Source organism: Tachyglossus aculeatus, chromosome 11, assembly GCF_015852505.1.
Source record: "Tachyglossus aculeatus isolate mTacAcu1 chromosome 11, mTacAcu1.pri, whole genome shotgun sequence".
NCBI classification, from domain to species: domain Eukaryota; kingdom Metazoa; phylum Chordata; class Mammalia; order Monotremata; family Tachyglossidae; genus Tachyglossus; species Tachyglossus aculeatus.
Window position 1 is genome coordinate 32,814,550 of NC_052076.1, and position 16,875 is coordinate 32,831,424.

At 49.6% G+C, this 16,875-nt stretch overlaps 1 protein-coding gene across 1 annotated transcript in view; it reads right to left on the reverse strand.

Annotated features, from left to right (window-relative positions):
* The window catches only part of SMIM35 (small integral membrane protein 35), a 40,419-nt gene extending 24,336 nt beyond the window's left edge, over nt 1-16,083 (reverse strand). The window contains exon 1 of the mRNA XM_038754209.1: nt 15,799-16,083. Coding sequence (XP_038610137.1) covers nt 15,799-15,805 — 7 coding nt within the window. The 5' untranslated portion in view covers nt 15,806-16,083. The remainder of the gene's footprint in view (nt 1-15,798) is intronic.
* Between the last annotated feature and the right edge of the window lie 792 nt (nt 16,084-16,875).

Below are 16,875 nucleotides of genomic sequence, written 5' to 3' on the forward strand. Positions count from 1 at the left end.
CTCTAGATGCACATCATTAACAAAATAAATAGAATAGTAAATATGTACAAGCAAAATAGAGTAATAAATCTGTAATAATAATGATGGCATTTGTTAAGTGCTTACTATGTGCAAAACACTGTTGTAAGCACTGGGGAGGTTACAAGGTGATCAGGTTGTCCCACAGGGGGCTCACAGTCTTAATCCCCATTTTACAGAAGAGGGAACTGAGGCACAGAGAAGTTAAGTGACTTGCCCATAGTCACATAGCTGACAATTGGCAGAGCCGGAATTTGAACCCCTGACCTCTGACTCCAAAGCCCGGGCTCTTTCCACTGAGCCACATTGCTTCCCCTGTACAAACATACATACAGGTGCTGTGGGGAAGGGAAGGAGGTAGGGCAGGGGGATGGGGAGGAGGAGAGGAAAAAGGGGGCTCAGTCTGGGAAGGCCTCCTGGAGGAGGTGAGCTCTCAGTAGGGCTTTGAAGGGAGGAAGAGAGCTAGCTTGGCGGGTGTGTGGAGGGAGGGCATTCCGGGCCAGGGGGAGGACGTGGGCCGGGGGTCGGCGGCGGGACAGGCGAGACCCTTCCTCTGATTAAGCCTGTCAGCCCCACGTGGGACAATCTGATCACCTTGTATCCTCCCCAGTGCTTAGAACAGTGCTTTGCACATAGTAAGCACTTAACAAATGCCATTATTATTATCCGACTTGTACTTCCCAAGCACTTAGTACAGTGCTCTGCACACAGTAAGTGCTCAATAAATACGATTGAATGAATGGTGGCTTCAGGGATCCACTATGAGCCCCTTGTGGGCAGGGATTGTCTCTCTTTGTAGCTAAATTGTACTTTCCAAGAGTTTAGTACAGTACTTGGCATACAGTAAGCATTTAATAAATACGATTGAATGAATGAATCCCCGGAATGGGCCTGAGTGGCACACATACATATGCTCATGACCCACCTCTATGCCCCCAACATGTGTACACCCAAGCACATAATAATAATAATAATAATAATAATAATAATAATAATAATAATGACATTTGTTAAGCACTATGTGCAAAGCACTGTTCTAAGCGCTGGGGGGGGGGGGATACAAGGTGATCAGGCTGTCCCACGTGGGGCTCACAGTCTTAATCCCCATTTTACAAATGAGGGAACTGAGGCTCAGAGAAGTGAAGTGACTTGCCCAGGATCACACAGCAGACATGTGGGAGAGCCGGGATTACAACCCATGACCTCTGACTCCCAAGCCCGGGCTCTTTCCACTGAACCACGTTGCTTCTCATGCACATCTCAACCCCTCGCCCTCCAACCCCCTTTCCCTGCCAGAGTGGCCGGGGAAGCTCTGAGCCTTGCAGCCACCACCTCCTCTCCGTGTCTCAGTTTCCCACCAGGTGTAAGCACCGCAGGACCCGGCGGGCCCCAGGGTGACTCAGGCGGGAAGGCGGGCCTTGGTTCAACTGAGCGCCAGCGAGGTTGTCGGCTGAGAAAGAAGCTGATAAGCCGGTAGACCCAAGTGGTTTGATTAGTGTCAGCCCCACCCCTGCTCCTCTTCACTGGATTTCCCAGGCCTGCCACTTGCCTGCTATATGTGACCTTGGGCAAGTCACTTCACTTCTCTGGGCCTCAAACTTCCATCTGTAAAATGGGGGCGATGACTGTGAGTCGACATGGACTGTATCCAGTCTGATTAGCTTCTCTCTACCCCAGCACTTAACATAGTGCCTGGTGGCTCAGTGGAAAGAGCCCGGGCTTTGGAGTCACAGGTCAGGGGTTCAAATCCCGGCTCGGCCACTTGTCAGCTCTGTGACTTTGGGCAAGTCACTTCACTTCTCTGGGCCTCACTGCCCTCATCAGGAAAATGGGCATGAAGACTGTGAGCCCCAAGTGGGGGACAATCTGATCACCTTGTAACCTCCCCGGTGCTTAGAACAGTGCTTTGCACATAGTAAGCGCTTAATAAATGCCATCATTATTATTATTATTATTAGATCAGGCCCACAGTTTGGGAACCCATGAGGGGCAGCTTAAGTACAAGAACCCGGGGGCAAGACCCTCATGCCATTCCCTCACCACCTCAGAAAATGCCTAAAGCTGAGACCTGTTTCAAACCGGGCTCCCGTCCGGCTGGGTGGGCTGCTTACTGTGGAACTTTAGCTGAGCTTCTCTGTGTGGCATGACAGAGAGGAACTGTGCAGACTATAAAATAGACTGTAAGCTCCTCTCTAGCCTTAAAATCGTTGTGGGTGGGGAATGTGCCTACTGGGAGCTCACCTCTTCCAGAAGGCCTTCCCAGACTGAGCTCTCTTTTTCCTCTCCTCCTCCCCATCCCCCCTGCCCTACCTCCTTCCCCACCCACAGCACCTGTATATATGTTTGTACAGATTTATTACTCTATTTATTTTACTTGTACATATTTACTATTCATTCTGTTAATGATGTGTATCTAACTTTATTTTTATTTATTCTGGTGACTTGACACCTGCTCACATGTTTTGTTGTCTGTCTCCCCCTTCTAGACTGTGAGCCTGTTGCTGGGTAGGGACCGTCTCTATATGTTGCCAACTTGTACTTCCCAAGTGCTTAGTGCAGTGCTCTGCACACAGTAAGCTCTCAATAAATACGATTGAATGAATGAATATTATATTGTTATATTGTACTCTCCCAAGTGCCTAGTATAGGGCTCTGCACACAGTAAGTGCTCAATAAATATAATTGACTGACTGACTGACTGGCTTTGTACAGATGTGTTGAAACAGGGAAAGACCCCACCATCTCTGGTGCCGGGTTAGCAGTCCCACCCAGAGGCAGGGGGCTGGTTAAGTTGGCCTCTCCCTTGAAGGCTGGAGAACAGGCTAGAAAGGCCAGCTAGGGCACCATTTGGGCCAGGGAGCAGAACTGTTCTTCCTCCTCCTCCTCACGCTCCCAACCTCTCCACAAGTCTCAGTTTCCCCCTCCTCCACCCTGGGAGTGGAGAGGAGGCTGCCAGCAGTTTGAAACACCTCCCCACGCCGCCTCCGGCAGAGCACTGGGCAATGGGGAATCTGAGAACAGAACCGGTGGCTTTGGGGCTGGCTTTGCTCCCCAAACCCCACCCTTCCTTCACCTTGCATTTCTGGTTTCCACAGCCTCAGCATGCCCCACCCAACGCCTCACCCACCCACAGGGCCCAGGCCATCTCCTCCAGCTCTCCTGAGGATGTGCCTCTCCCTCCCACCCACCCATCCTGCTTTGAAGCCGGGGTGAGCTGCAAGATTCCCCACCAGGACTGGATGGGAGAGGGGTGATGGGGAGAAGGGGGGAGGAAAAGAGAAGGGGGAAAAGAAAAGGGGGGAAAGGGGAGAGGAAAAGAGAGAGGAAAATAGGGGAAAGGGGGAGGGGAAAGAGGGAGAGGAAAAGAGAGGGAAAAGGGAAGAGGAAAAGAAAGCAGTGGAGAAGTAAAGGGGAGGAAGTGGAGAAGGAAAGAGGGAAAGTGGAGAAGAAAAGAGAAGAGAAATAGAGAGGAAAAGAGGGGTAAAAGAGGGAGGAAAAGAGGGGAAGGGGAAAAGAAAAGAGGGGGGAAAGGCTAGAGGAAAATAGAGTGGGAAAGAGAGAAAAAGGAAAATAGGGGGAAGGGGGAGGGGAAAGAGAGGAAAAGGCAGGGAAAAGGGAAGAGGAATAGAAAGAAGTGGAGAAGTAAAGGGGAGCAAGTGGACAAGGAAAGAGGGAAAGTGGAGAAGAAAAGAGAAGATAAATGGAGACGAAAGAGAGGGGAAGTATAGAGGAAAAGGGAGGTAAGAGTGGAGAGGACAACAGGGAAAGTGGAGAGGAAAAGAGAGGAAGGGGAGGGGAAAAGTGGAGAGGAAAAAGAGAAGTGCAGAGGAAAAGAAGGGAAAGTCGAGATGAATAGAGGGGAAGTGGAAAGGAAAAGATGGAGAAAGTCGAGAGAGAAAGAGGGAGGAGGTAGGAAGAAAAAGAGGGTGAGATGGAGAGAGAAGAGGAGATGGAAATTGCTGCCCTTTTATGCTTGAGTTTATTGTTTCTCCCTCCTGCTCTGAACTCCCACAGGGCTTTGAGCAATCTCTTTCCCCTGCCTGGGCCTCAGTCTCCCCATCTGGGGAGTAGGCTCAGTTCCTGCCTCCTTGCCTGGCTACCAGCTGGATGCTCCCCACAGGGGCACCCCAAGCACTGACTCACTCTGCCCAGACCCAGGGACTGGGGAGCCTGAGGCACCGGGGAAACAAGAACAGCTGGAGGAAATTTCCCGCATTGCCACTCGGCTGACACCCTGGGGTGGGGTGGCGGGCACCTGTAGTTTGCTTCTGTCCTCTAGACTGTAAACTTGCTGTGGGCAGGGAATGTCTCTACCTATTCTGTTAGATTGTACTCTCCCAGGTGCCCAATACAGTGGTCCGCAAACGGTAAGCGCTCAAATATGATTGATTGATAAGTGCAATTGATTATCTTCAAATGGAAGGCCCAACCACTCCAGAAAGCCCCCACCCCTTCACCCAGCTCGGAGCTCGTTGTGGCCAGGGAATATGTACGTTTACTAACTCTGTTATATCGTCCTATCCCAAGTGCTCTGCACACAGTGAGTGCTCAAAAAATAGGATTGATTGGTAAATACTATTACTATTATTCTTCCTTTCCAGACTGTAAGCTTGTTGTGATATTTGTTAAGGACTATACTATGTGTCAAGCACTATACTAAATGCCGGGGTGGATACAAGCAAATCGGGTTGGACACAGTCACTGTCCCACATGGGGCTCATGGTCTCAATCCCTATTTTCTGAGGCACGGGGAAGTAAAGTGACTTACCCCAAGGTCACCCAGCAGACATGTGGTGGAGTCAGAGTTAGAACCCATGCCTTCTGCGTGGCACAGTGGAAAGAGCCCGGGCTTTGGAGTCAGAGGTCATGGGTTCAAATCCCGACTCCACCAATTGTCTGCTGTGTGACTTTGGGCAAGTAGCTTAATTTCTCTGTGCCTCAGTTACCTCATCTGTAAAATGGGGATTAAAACTGTGAGCCCCATGTGGGACAACCTGATCACCTTGTAACCTGAACAGTGCTTGGCACATAGTAAGCGCTTAATAAATGCCATTATTATTATTATCCTGACTTCCAGCCCCGTGCCCTAACCACTAGGCCATGCTACTTGTTCATTCATTCATTCAATCGTATTTATTGAGTGCTTACTGTGTGCAGACCACTGTACTAAGCGCTTGGGAAGTACAAATTGGCAACATATAGTGCGGCAGGGAACGTTTCTACCAACCCTGTTATCTCGTACTCCTCTAGGTGCTTAGTAAAGCGCTCTGCACCCACTAATAATAATAATAATTATAATTTTGGTATTTGTTAAGCACTTACTATGTGCAAAGCACTGTTCTAAGCACTGGGGAGGTTACAAGGTGATCAGGTTGTCCCTTGTGGGGCTCACAATCTTAATCTCCATTTTACAGATGAGGTAACTGAGGCACAGAGAAGTTAAGTGATTTGCCCCAAGTCACACAGCTGACAAGCGGCAGAGCCGGGATTTGAACCCATGACCTTTGACTCCCAAGCCCGTGCTCTTTCCACTGAGCCACGCTGCTTCTCCGAGCGTTCCATAAGCATGACTGATTAATTGATCAATACTATTACCATTCTTCTTCTCCCCTTCTAGACTGGAGGTTTGTCGTGGGCAGGGCAAGTGGCTACCAACTCTGTCGCAGTGCCCTCCACCCGCGGCAAGCGCTCAGAAGCAGCGTGGCTCAGTGGAAAGAGCACGGGCTTTGGAGTCAGAAGTCATGGGTTCGAATCCCGGCTCCACCACGATTATTTCCACCACTGCAAGTTGTCCAGATACACCGCCCCCCGGCCCCGCAAATGTACAACTTTCTGCACACAACACCTCTCAACCCGTGATACAACCTTCTATACCCACCCCACCCTTTCCATACCTTCATTCACATATACCCACTCTATCTTCTAGCCTGTGAGCCCACCGTCGGGTAGGGACCGTCTCTATATGTTGCCAACTTGTACTTCCCAAGCGCTTAGTCAATCAATCAATCAATCAATCGTATTTATTGAGCGCTTACTGTGTGCAGAGCACTGTACTAAGCGCTTGGGAAGTACAAGTTGGCAACATATACAGTTCCTACCCAACAGTGGGCTCACAGTCTAAAAGGGCGAGTCCAGTGCTCTGCACACAGTAAGTGCTCAATAAATACGATTGAATGAGTGAATGAATGAATGAATGTCTGCTGTGTGACCTTGGGCAAGTCACTTAACTTCTCTGAGCCTCTTCTGTAAAATGGGGATTAAGACTGTGAGCCCCCCGTGGGACAACCTGATCACCTTGTATCCCCCCAGCGCTTAGAACAGTGCTTTGCACATAGTAAGCAGCCTGGCTCGGTGGAAAGAGCACGGGCTTTGGAGCCAGAGGTCATGGGTTCGAATCCCGGCCCCGCCACACGTCTGCTGTGTGACCTTGGGAAAGTCACTTCACTTCTCGGAGCCTCAGTTCCCTCATCTGTAAAATGGGGATTAAGACTGTGAGCCCCATGTGGGACAACCTGATCACCTTGTATCCACCCCCCAGCGCTTAGAACAGTGCTTTGCATATAGTAAGCGCTTAATAAATGCCATCATTATTAGTAGTAGTAGTAGTAGTAAGCGCTTAACAAATGCTATCATTATTACCTGATCACCTTGTATCCCCCCCAGCGCTTAGAACAGTGCTTTGCAGATAGTAAGCGCTTAACAAATGCCATCATTAGTAGTAGTAGTAGTAGTAGTAGTAGTAGTAAGCGCTTAACAAATGCTATCATTATTATCATTATTATTATTAGATAGCATCGATTGACCGATCGAGTCGGAACTGGCCCCACCCCGGGAGAAGGGCGCGGTGGGGCCGGGCCGGGAATGTCACCCCGCTGCGGGAGACGGTGTCAGGTTGCAGGGGCTGCCAGGGAGCTCTTCCCACCGGGAATTTGCAGAGCCACCCGCCGTTCCCACCCTCCGCTCCGTCCCGCGTGGGAGGGGGCAAGGATGCCCTCAGTCCGACCCCCCGCGCCCCCATCGCCCGTCCCAACCGCTGTCTAACTGCGGCCTCGCCGCCGGCATGGTGAGTGGGGGAGCCTTCTCCGCGTGGGGCGGGACACGGGGCGTCTCTCGCAGTCCCCCCACTCATTCATTCATTCAATCGTATTTACTGAGCGCTAACCGTGTGCAGAGCACTGGACTAAGCGCTTGGGAAGTACAATTCGGTCAGAGAAGCAGCGTGGCTCGGTGGAAAGAGCCCGGGCTTTGGAGTCAGAGGTCATGGGTTCTAATCCCCGCTCTGCCAATTGTCAGCTGTGTGACTCTGGGCAAGTCACTTCACTTCTCTGAGCTTCAGTTCCCTCATCTGTAAAATGGGGAATAAGACTGTGAGCCCCACGTGGGACAACCTGATCACCTTGTATCCCCCCCCCAGCGCTTAGAACAGTGCTTTGCACATAGTAAGCGCTTAACAAATACCATCATTATTATTATTATTATAGCTATTGAAGCGCTTAGTCCAGTGCTCTGCACAGGGTAAGCGCTCAATAAATACGATTGAATGAATGACTGAATATAGAGACAGCCTCTACCCCCCTTGGGCAGGTCACTTAACCTCTCTGAGCCTCTGTTACCTCATCTGTAAAATAGGGATTAAGACTGTGAGCCCCACGTGGGACAACCTGATCACCTTGTATCCCTCTCAGCGCTTAGAACAGTGCTTTGCACATAGCGCTTAACAAATACCATCATCGTTATTATTATTATAATAGCTATTGAAGCGCTTAGTCCAGTGCTCCGCACAGGGTAAGCGCTCAATAAATACGATTGAATGAATGACTGAATATAGAGACAGTCCCTACCCCCCTTGGACAAGTCACTTAACTTCTCTAAGCCTCAATTACTTCATCTGTAAAACAGGGATTAAGACTGTGAGCCCCCCATGGGACAACCTGATCACCTTGTAACCCCCTCGGCGCTTAGAACAGTGCTTTGCACATAGTGAGCGCTTAACGAAGGCCATCATTATTATTACTCCCGGCCCGTCCCACCTTTCCCCTCCCCGCCTCTCCCGGAGCCGGACACCATCCCCAGAGACCCCTTTCTTTTTCCCAACGCCCCCCCTCCCCTCCCACGCATCCAGACCGAACCCTGGAGCGCGAAGGACCGTACGCTTTTGTGTGCCCGCAGCCCTCTTTCCTTTCTTCCCGCAGCCTGATTTTCTTTCGACCCGTCGTTCCCTGAGGGATTATCCACCCCACGTCCCGGCGGGGGAGGGGGCCGAGACCAGGAATCCGGAGGCTGTTGAGGGGTGGGAAAGGGAGCAGGGACCGGCCCTCCTTCCAGCAGCTCAGGATGAGGAGCAAACCGGCCATCCCCCTGCCCCCGCCGAGGTGACGCCTGCGGATTAGACCCCGGGCTGCGAGCCACCGCCTCTTCACCCACGGGTGTTACTGGTTTTAAAACCGGGCCCCACCTAGCGCGGTTCTCCCGGGAAAAGGCTGACTTGTTTGTTCCGTGTGCGAGGGCCCAGGGAGGGGCTTTCTCCAGCAAACTGGGGGAGAGTTTCCAGACCGAAGCAGCCCGGCCTAGTGGAAAGAGAACAGGCCTGGGAATCAAATCCATCAATCAATCAATCAATCGTATTTATTGAGCGCTTACTGTGTGCAGAGCACTGGACTAAGCGCTTGGGAAGTACAAGTTGGCAACATATAGAGACGGTCCCTACCCAACAGTGGGCTCGCAGTCTAAAAGGAGCGCCTGGGTTCTAATCCCCACTCTGCCAATTGCTTGCTGGGTGACTTTGAGAAGCAGCGTGGCTCCGTGGAAAGAGCACGCTCTTGGGAGTCAGAGGTCAAGGGTTCAAACCCCGGCCCCGCCACTTGTCACTTCTGTGACTTTGGGCAAGTCACTTTACTTCTCTGTGCCTCAGTTACCTCATCTGGAAAATGGGGATTAAGACTGTGAGCCCCGGTGGGACAACCTGATCACCTTGTATCCTCCCCAGGGCTTAGAACAGTGCTTTGCACATAGTGAGTGCTTAACAAATCCCATCATTATTATTATTTGGGCAAGTTGCTTAACTTCTCTGGACCTCGTTTTCCTCAACTGGAAAAATGGGGATTAAATCCTCCTCCCTCCTATTTGGATTGTGAGCCCCATGTGGGACAGGGACTGTATCCGACCTGATCAACTCATATCTATCTCAGAGGTTAGAACGGTGCTTGACACATAATAAGTGCTTAACAAATCCCATCATTATTATTATTTGGGCAAGTTGTTTAACTTCTCTGGGCCTCGTTTTCCTCAACTGGAAAAATGGGGATTAAATCCTCCTCCCTCCTACTTGGATTGTGAGCCCCATGTGGGACAGGGACTGTATCCAACCTGATCAACTCATATCTATCTCAGAGGTTAGAACGGTGCTTGACACATAATAAGTGCTTAACAAATCCCATCATTATTATTATTTGGGCAAGTTGTTTAACTTCTCTGGGCCTCGTTTTCCTCAACTGGAAAAATGGGGATTAATTCCTCCTCCCTCCTACTTGGATTGTGACCCCCATGTGGGACAGGGACTGTATCCAACCTGATCAACTCATACCTATCTCAGAGGTTAGAACGGTGCTTGACACATAATAAGTGTTTAAATACCAAAAAAAAAAAAGAGCTTCCCGTTGTCTCAGGACGGCTCAATTTCCACCTGCCAGAGCCCTTTGAGAGGAGCACTGTTTTGAGGAAGGCACAGTGACAACTGCTCTAAGGCTCAGAGAGGGCAAGCACCTCGCCCTGGGATGAACATCCAAACGTTATCACTGCACCAGCACCTCCCTGGGAAGTGAGAACTCAGGAGTCTATTCTATTTATTTTGTTAATGATGTGCATCTAGCTTTAATTCTATTTGTCACCTGTCCACATGTTTCGTTTTGTTGTCTGTCTCCCCCTTCTAGACTGTGAGCCTGTTGTTGGGTAGGGACCATCTCTATACGTTGCCAATTTGTACTTCCCAAGCGCTAAGTACAGTGCTCTGCACACTGAAAGTGCTCAATAAATACGATTGAATGAATGAATGAGTCCCCAGTTCCCTGCCCAAGAAGGCAGCAGCCCAGATGCCCCCCGAGAAAGCCATTTTTGAGCAGTCAGGCAGCAAGGCAGGGGCAAGGGCGACTGGCAGTCGCTAGCCCTCCAGAAAGGATGGGGCAGCCCAACGAGATGACCCCCCACCAGGCCCCTACCTCCCAGAAGATAGCGGAAGGGAGAGGGGAATGGCAAATTATCCTTTTCCATTCAAGCATTCTCCCAGTGTAGATCAGCGCTTAGAACAGTGCTTTGCACATAGTAAGCGCTTAATAAATGCCATTATTATTATTATTATGAAGACCCAGGCCCCTCCACCAATGAGTTTCAATGGCTCAAGAGCGAGGCAGCCTTCAGCAGTCCCTTGCAGGTGAATTCAGGACCTGACCCGCCTGCCCGAAGTTCATCAACCAGCTTAATTTGTATAACCCACGCCCACAATTCCCGATTCCTCACCTCCTGTTTCCTCCTTATTTCCCATCACGCCCTCCTTATCACCTTCCCATTTTTTAATGATACTTAAGAGCTTATTATGTGCCAGGCACTGTAATACACACTGGGGTAGATACAAGCAAATCAAGTTGGATACGGTCCATGTCCCACATGGGGCTCACAGTCTTAATCCCCATTTTACAGATGAGGTAACAAGTACAGAGAAGTCAAGTGACTTGCCCTAGATCACACAGCAAGACAAATGGAAAAGCGAAATTAGAACCCAGGCCCTCATGACACCCAGGCCCGCGCTCTATCCACAAGGCCCCGTTGTTTTCCATCCTCCCCGAAAGCCAGGGCAAAGAGGAGAGGCAGAAGAGCACGGGCTTTGGAGTCAGAGGTCATGGGTTCGAGTCCCGGCTCTGCCATATGTCTGCTGTGTGACCTTGGACAAGTCACTTAACTTCTCGGAGCCTCAGTTACCTCATCTGTAAAATGGGGATGATGATTGTAAGCCCCACGTGGGACAACCTGATCACCTTGTATCCCCCCCCAGCACTTAGAACAGAGCTTTGCACATAGTAAGTGCTTAACAATTGCCATTGTTATTATTATTATTATTTAACAGCTTTTGGGCCCACAGCCTGATTTCCTCTAGGCCCCACAGCCTGATTTCTTTCAGACTCTGGACCCAAAGGAACGAGCTGGTTGATGTTGCTTGGATCTTCCAAGTTTGGCTAATTTTTCAATGGGAAACTCTTCAGGGCCCCCTCCTCTCTCCCTTCCCACCCGATTTTGTGGAGATTGCCACATCTGAGGGTGGCTCCGCAGGGTTTGGAGGGGCAGGTCTGAGCATGCCCAGACACCTGAGGGGTGAGAAAGGAGAGAGACAGAGAGAGAGACACACAGTTGGAGACCCAATATACCCTATCAGTTCTCCTGTAGTTGGGGTTGGGGAGGGTGTACAGACCAATTCACTAATCCCTCTGTGCCTGAGCCAAAATGGGCTCAAGCCAGGACTATTGCTTTGGAGAAAGACAATTCCACTGAAAGGGACTTCAGCCCTTCTAGTAATAATAATAATAATAATTGTGGTATCTGTTAAGTGCTTATTATTATTATTATTATTATGTGCCAAGCACCATAGTAAACATTGAGGTAGATAATAATAATGATGGCATTTGTTAAGCGCTTACTATGTGCAAAGCACTGTTCTAAGCGCTGGGGGGGATATAAGGTGATCAGGTTGTCCCACGTGGGGCTCACAGTCTTAATGCCCATTTTACAGATGAGGGAACTGAGGCACACTTGCCCAAAGTCACACAGCTGACAAGTGGCAGAACCGGGATTTGAATTCCTGACCTCTGACTCCATTCATTCATTCATTCAATCATATTTATTAAGCGCTTACTGCGTGCACAGCACTGTACTAAGCACTTGGGAAGTACAAGCTGGCAACATATAGAGATGGTCCCTACCCAACAACGGACTCACAGTCTAAACCACCTCCTCCAGGAGGCCTTCCCAGACTGAGCCCCCTCCTTCCTCTCCCTCTCCTCCCCTTCCCCATCCCACCCACCTTACCTCCTTCCCCTCCCCAAAGCACCTGTATGTATGCATATATGTTTGTACATCTTTATTACTCTATTTATTTATTTATTTTATTTGTACATATTTATTCTATTTATTTTATTTTGTTAATATGTTTGTTTTGTTCTCTGTCTCCCCCTTCTAGACTGTGAGCTCACTGTTCGGTAGGGACCATCTCTATATGTTTCCAACTTGTACTTCCCAAGCGCTAAGTACAGTGCTCTGCATACAGTAAGCACTCAATAAATACGATTGAATGGAATGGAATGGAATGGAGAACACTCCAAAGTCCGTGGTCTTTCCACTGAGCCACGCTGCTTCTATGTAAATTAGTTAGGTTGGAAACAGTCACTGTCCCACATGGGGCTTGCAGTTTTAAGTAAGGAGGAAGAATCAGTATTTAATTCACATTTTGCAGGTGAGAAAACAGAGGCCCAGGGAAGTTAAGTGACTTGCCCAAAATCACACAGCAGGTAACTGGCACTAGGCCTCACTGCCCTCAAAGAGCTGCCCCCAACTTTGATGCCTTTTGGTCTAGGAGGAGGGTCAAGATGGCAGTGACTGGATCTTGGGGAAGAACCTCCACTTGGGGAGCAGAAGCCCTGGGTTCTAATCTTCCCTCCCCTAACTCACCCAACAGGAATGTGCTGGTGAAACAGCACAGCCTAGTGGAAAGAGTACGGTGCTGGAAGTCAGAGGACCTGGGTTCTAATCCCGCCTCCACCATTTGTCTGCTGCGTGACCTTGGGCAATTCACTTAACTTCTCTGTGCCTCTGTTGCCTCATCTGTAAAGTGGGGATTAAGACTATGAGCCCCATGTGGGACAGAGACTGTGTCAATCAATCAATCAATCAATCAATCATATTTATTGAGCGCTTACTGTGTGCAGAGCACTGTACTAAGCACTTGGGAAGTACAAGTTGGCAACATATAGAGACAGTCCCTACTTAACAGTGGGCTCACAGTCTAAAAGGGGGAGACAGAGAACAAAACCAAACATACTAACAAAATAAAATAAATAGAATAGATATGTACAAGTAAAATAAATAAATAGAATAATAAATACGTACAAACATATATACATATATACAGGTGCTGTGGGGAAGGGAAGGAGGTAAGATGGGGGGGGATGGAGAGGGGGATGAGGGGGAGAGGAAGGAAGGGGCTCCGTCTGGGAAGGCCTCCTGGAGGACCTGGTGTCCTGGTGTCCAACCTGATTAGCCTCGATTTACCCCAGCACTTAGTACAGCAAATACCAGGCACATGGTAAACGCTTGACAAATGCCACAATTATTATTATTATTGTTATCATTATTATTATGTGCTTTGCGGCCATGGGGAAATAACTTAACCTTAATCACTTAATCACTTAATTCAGGGGTCCGCAGCCCCCGGAATGAGAATGAGTCTTCCCCCTCATTTTCCCCCTAACTCTTTGGTCTCTGAGGCTCCTGAAGTTGGGCACTGGAGGCCCCATGATTGGATTAGAAGAGCTACACAGCTCAGACCATGGACATTCACTGGAAGCTCCTTCCTGCTTGCTTCCCAGCCCTCTCCCAATGCCTGGGGTTGCGGGGGATATTGAGAAGGAGTAGTTAGGATATTTACTGAACACTCATGGGGTGCGAAGCACAGTGTGGCCTACTGAAAAGAGCACAGACCTGGGAGACAGAGGAACTAGGTTCTAATCCCGGCTCCACCACTTGTCTGCTGTGTGACCTTGGGCAAATCACTTCACTTCTCTGTGCCTCAGTTACCTCATCTGTAAAATGGGGTTTAAAACTGTAAGCCTCTCCGTGGAGAAGCAGCGTGGCTCAGTGGAAAGAGCCCGGGCTTTGGAGTCGGAGGTCATGAGTTCAAATCCCGGCTCCGCCACTTGTCAGCTGTGTGACTTTGGGCAAGTCACTTCACTTCTCTGGGCCTCAGTTCCCTCATCTGTAAAATGGGGATGAAGCCTGTGAGCCCCCTGTAGGACAACCTGATTACCTTGTATCCCCCCCAAGTGTTTAGAACAGTGCTTTGCACATAGTAAGTGCTTCATAAATGCTATTATTACTATTATTATTATTATTATTATTATTATTATTATCTGGGACATTAACTGCATCCAACCTGATTACCTTGTATCTACTCCAGAACTTAATACAGCCCCTGGCACATAATAAGCGCTTAACAAATGCCATTAAAAAACAACAACAACAAAAAAGTACTATGGAAGTGGAAAGAGAACAGGCTTGAGAATCAGAGGACCTGGGTTCTAATGCCAGTTCCACCACCTGTCTGCTACGTAACCTTAGGCAAGTCATCTAACTTCTCTGTGCCTCAGTTCCCTCATCTGAAGTAAAAGGGATTAAATACCTGTTCTCCCTCCTACTTAACCTGTGAGCCCCATGTGGGACCTGATTATATTGTATCTACACCAGAGTTTAGTACATTGCTTGGCAAATAGTAAGCACGTACGAAATACCACAATTTTTATTATTATTATTATTAAGTATAAAACAGAGAAGCAAAACACACCCTGTCCACAAGGAGTTTGCACTTTAATGTCCCAGACTTTCCTTTGCAAAAACAGCCCAGGCTCCAGGGCTGAAATGGCCCCTGTAGCCAGTCAGGCTTGGGGGCCAGGTCATTGCATCCTCCTCTGCAGAGAAGGGTGGGGCTGAGGCACTCTGCCCAAGTGTAGAAAGAGCTCAGGACTCAGGAGACCCAATAACGATTGTGGTATTTTTAAACACTTTCTCTATATCAAGCACTGTACCAAGTGCTGGGGCAGATATGAATCAATCAGGTTGGAGGCCTGGGATCTAATCCCAGCTCCACCATGTTGAGTAGGGACCGTCTCTATATATTGCCGACTTGTATTTCCCAAGCGCTTAGTACAGTGCTCTGCACACAGTAAATGCTCAATAAATACGATTGAATGAATGAATGAATGAATGCTGCATGACCTTGGGCAAGCCATTTAACTTCTTCTCTGTGCCTCCATTTCCTCATCTGAAAAATGGGGATTAAATATTTGTTCTCCCACCCAGACTGTAAATTCCATGTGAGATAAGTACTGTGTCCAACATTGCATCTATCCCGGCACTTACTATGTACTTGTCCATCTAGACAGTAAACTCGTTGTGGGCAGGGAATATGTCTGGGCAGGGAATGTGCCTACCAGTTCTATTAAGGGTTTAATACAGTGCTCTGCACACAGTAAGTGCTCAGTATTATTGATTGATTACTTACGTGGTAAGCACTTAATTGTTATTATTATTAATATTATTATTAAGAGGCATACAGGGGATCATAACGGAACTACAGACAAATGGCACAAAAAATGAGGAAAAACTTCCCAGCACCGAGGACTGTTAAACCTCAAACCAGGTCCTGGTCTTCCCAGATCATCATCATCAATCGTATTTATTGAGCGCTTACTGTGTGCAGAGCACTGTACTAAGCGCTCTCAGCGAGATGGTCTCCGCCCAGCTGGATTAAACTGTAGCCCTGCCTGGAGGCCCAGGCATGGCCGGGGTGACCTCCAGAATAGCCAGGATACCTCAGGTCAGGCCCCTGAGGTCCTGCCCGTTTTACTGGAAGTTCCTCCTTCCCAGCACCTTCCCAGGCTTGGCCCTTTTCCAACTTCAGCCCCCTCCCCAGCCCTCCCTAGTCCCCAGATAAGCCCCCAACCCTGGCCCTGGCCTGGGCCTTACCTGTCATGGTCGGGACTCTTGGGAGGGGCCGGTCTGGCCCCGCGGCCGTCAAAGGCCCTGAAACATGGATGCTGGGGAGTCGAGGTCTGGAGGCAGAGATGCAGTGGGAGGGGGCAACCCGGCCAGGATGGGAGGGAGGGAGAGAGGGGCGGCCTGCTCTAGCTAACAGCAAACCGCTCTGCCGGCCGGGTGGCTGCCTGGCATCCGACCCCTTCCCCCAGCCTCTAGGACCGCAACGGACCCAGCTCCAGCAGCAGGCCTGGTCCCCGCCTCCCGTCTCCTAGCAACCGCCGCCGCAGCAGCATCATCTCCTTGACTCCCCATCCCTGGAGGTCGCAGCCGGCTCCTCCACCTCCTCTCCGCCCCCCGGGCCGGGCGAGCGCACACAGGCCCGGGGGTAGAGCTGGCCCCTCCTCGCTCCGAGAGGAAAGTGCTGAGTCCGCACATCTGGAGGCTGAGAGAGACGGGCGCAGACAGTTTAGGGAAGGGGGAAGGTTGCCTGCCAGCCATCCCGGGCTTTCAGCTTCCCCGGACCCGCGGGAGACGCTGCCTCATCCTATCTGTCAGAACTCGGCACTCATCAAAACCTCTAATGCCTTCCTGTAGTATTTTTAGAGCCTGGAAAGGCAAACATTTGAGCTGGCTTCATCGGAAGCGATTATCTCCTTCGTCCGGAAAGGCAGCCTGAAACCCAGACAGGTGAAGGGGCTCGTGTAGCCTTTCAGGAGACAGGTGAGGGGCTGTGGGAGATTCAAACTCACAACCCCTGAGGTGTCTTTGGGAGAGGCCAGGGGCTAGATGAGCTACTGACCTTTTGGGTGACCTTGGGCAAGTCACTTAACTTCTCTGGGTCTCAGTTTCCTCCTCTATAAAGTGGGTAGTAAATATCTATTCCTCCTCCTACTTAAACTGTGAGCCCCATGAGGGACAGGGACACAAGGGATATCTTGTATCTACTCCAGTGTTTAGTAGAAATAATAATAATAGTATCGATTAACCACTATGTGCCAAACACTGTACCAAGCACTGGTGTAGCTACAAGATAATCAGGTCCCACATGGGGCTCATAGTTGAAGT